Source organism: Cannabis sativa, chromosome 1 (assembly GCF_029168945.1).
Source record: "Cannabis sativa cultivar Pink pepper isolate KNU-18-1 chromosome 1, ASM2916894v1, whole genome shotgun sequence".
NCBI classification, from domain to species: domain Eukaryota; kingdom Viridiplantae; phylum Streptophyta; class Magnoliopsida; order Rosales; family Cannabaceae; genus Cannabis; species Cannabis sativa.
Window position 1 is genome coordinate 71,304,887 of NC_083601.1, and position 2,384 is coordinate 71,307,270.

At 37.4% G+C, this 2,384-nt stretch overlaps 1 protein-coding gene across 1 annotated transcript; it reads left to right on the forward strand.

The window, feature by feature from the left end:
- The first annotated feature begins 828 nt into the window (after nucleotides 1–828).
- Nucleotides 829–2,017, forward strand: LOC115704027 (uncharacterized). The gene is made up of 4 exons (XM_030631250.2): nucleotides 829–946; nucleotides 1,076–1,203; nucleotides 1,494–1,593; nucleotides 1,701–2,017. The coding sequence occupies exons 1-4, from the start codon at nucleotides 829–831 to the stop codon at nucleotides 2,015–2,017; spliced, it is 663 nt and encodes a 220-aa protein (XP_030487110.2).
- The last annotated feature ends 367 nt before the right edge of the window (nucleotides 2,018–2,384 follow it).

The following is a 2,384-nucleotide window of genomic DNA, read 5'->3' on the forward strand; positions in this document are numbered from 1 at the left end:
TGTCAACCATTTTCACTCATGTGTCGATTGGCCCTAACAAAATTCGGTACTTGAATGGAAACATCAACATATTTAAAATATGGCTTGGGCTCTCCTTTTTTCAGTCACACTTATCCTTTCCTTATTGAAGTTATATTGTTAATAATGCAGTTTATCTTATCAATCGTACTACTTCTAGGTTGCTTAAGATGAAATCTCCTTTTAAGCTTTTACACAATAGGCCTCCCACTTGTGATCACCTTAAGGCTTTTGGATGTCTTGCTTATGCGTCTACTCTTGATGCTAAGTGCCAAAGTTTCATCCTAGAGCTAAGGCTTGTGTTTTTATTGGCTATCATCATGGTATGAAAGCATATACTTTATTAGTTGTTGAGTATCAAGACATTTTTCATTCTCGTGATGTCATATTTTATGAAAATATATTTCCTTCACACAATCAGCATTCTAATGCTAGCATTACAGATTTTTTTAATGACTCTCTTTTGCCCTATACAGGCTCAACCGAAATTCAAGGCCACCGCAAAAATTTGGGTCTCGGCTTGCCCCAACAAGAATAGCTAGCAGCTGCTTCCACCTCTAATGACAAAGCGTCATCTTCTCCGCATGTTCAAATAACCAAATATGGTCGGAACTCTCAACCACCTACTCAATTAAATGATTATATTTGCATTATTGATGGTTCCTCTACTTCCACGACTTACCCTTTGTCTAACTTCTTGTGTTATGACAGGTTGTCTCCTTGATATCGTGCTCCTATTTTAGCCGCCAATGCCATTTTGCTCCCGCTAGCTATAAAGAGGCAGCCACTATTCGTGAATAGAACCAAGCTATGGACACCGAAATCATTGCTCTTGTGGCAAACAAGACTTGGGATGTCATTCCTCTTCCTCCCAGTCAACATTCTATAGGATGTACGTGGGTTTATAACTATAAACATAATGAAAAAGGTGAGATTATTAGGTGCAAAGCCCGGTTGGTTGCCAAAGGCTATACCCAAAAACACGGGATAAACTACCTTGATACTTTTGCTCCTGTTACAAAATTTAATACTTTCAAAATATTACTTGCTATTTCAGCAATCAAAAATTGGTCCTTATATCAATTAGACATCAACAACGCCTTCTTACATGGTGATTTGCATGAAACTATTTACATGCAACTTCTTAAAGGCTATACACCTTCAGGATTCCTTTCCAAAAATTCTGTTTGCAAGCTGAATAAAAGTCTATATGGTTTGAAACAAGCCTCTAAACAATGGTTTACTAAACTTAGCAAATATCTCTTATCTAATGGTTTTAAACAATCTTCTTCTGACCATACTTTGTTTATCAAGAATACTAATAATGTTTTTTTTAGCTATTCTTGTATATGTTGACGATATTGTCATTGCTTCTAACAATGATGGTGTTGTCTAGATTTTTAAACAACCATTACACTCTACTTTTTACTTAAAAGATCTTTGCCCATTACAGTTTTTTTTAAGATTGGAAATAGGTCGTTCTTCGGCTGGAATTTCAGTTTTTCAGTGACCTTTTACGCTTCAACTTCTCAAAGAGACAGGTTTCTTGGGAGCTAAAGTTGTCTCTACCCCCATGTAACCCAATATCAAACTAAGCAAGGATGTTGGCACTCCCCTTTCGGACCCAACCACAAATCGAAGACTTATTGGTAAGCTCTTTTATTTGTTCATTACTCGTCCAGATATCTCCTATGCTGTCAACACTTTAAGTCAGCTTTTACATGAGCTGCGTACCCCTCATTTACATGATGCACATCGAATTCTTCACTATCTCAAAGGCACACCAGGCCAAGGCCTAATTTTTTATGCTAATTCTAATCCTCATTTGTGTGCTTTTGCTGAATCTAACTTTAAAAATGTAGAACCACAACTTAAAAAATTTTCAGATGCAGATTGGGGCTCTTGGATTGACACCCGTAGGTCCATCACGGGGTATTGCGTCTTCCTTGGTCTCATGGAAGTCCAAAAAGCAGCCAACAGTTTCCAAATCCTCTCATGAAGTTGAATATCGTGCTATGGCTCAGGCCACATGCGAAATCACTTGGATCTTTGCTCTTTTATCTGACTTAAGCATTCATCACACCAGTCCACCTGTCTTATATTGCAACAATACTACAACCATACACATATTTGAAAACCCGGTGTTTCATGAGCGTACAAAGCACATTGACATTGACTGTCACGTTTTTAGGTAAATGCTTCAATAAGGTCGTCTCAAGCTTCTTCATGTCTCTATAAAGGATAACATCACTGACCTCTTAACCAAACCTTTTTTCCCAAATCAGTTTTAGATGCTTGTATCCAAGATGAATGTTAACAACTTGTACAATTCATCTTGAAAGGGGTGTATTTAAGATTGGGCTTTT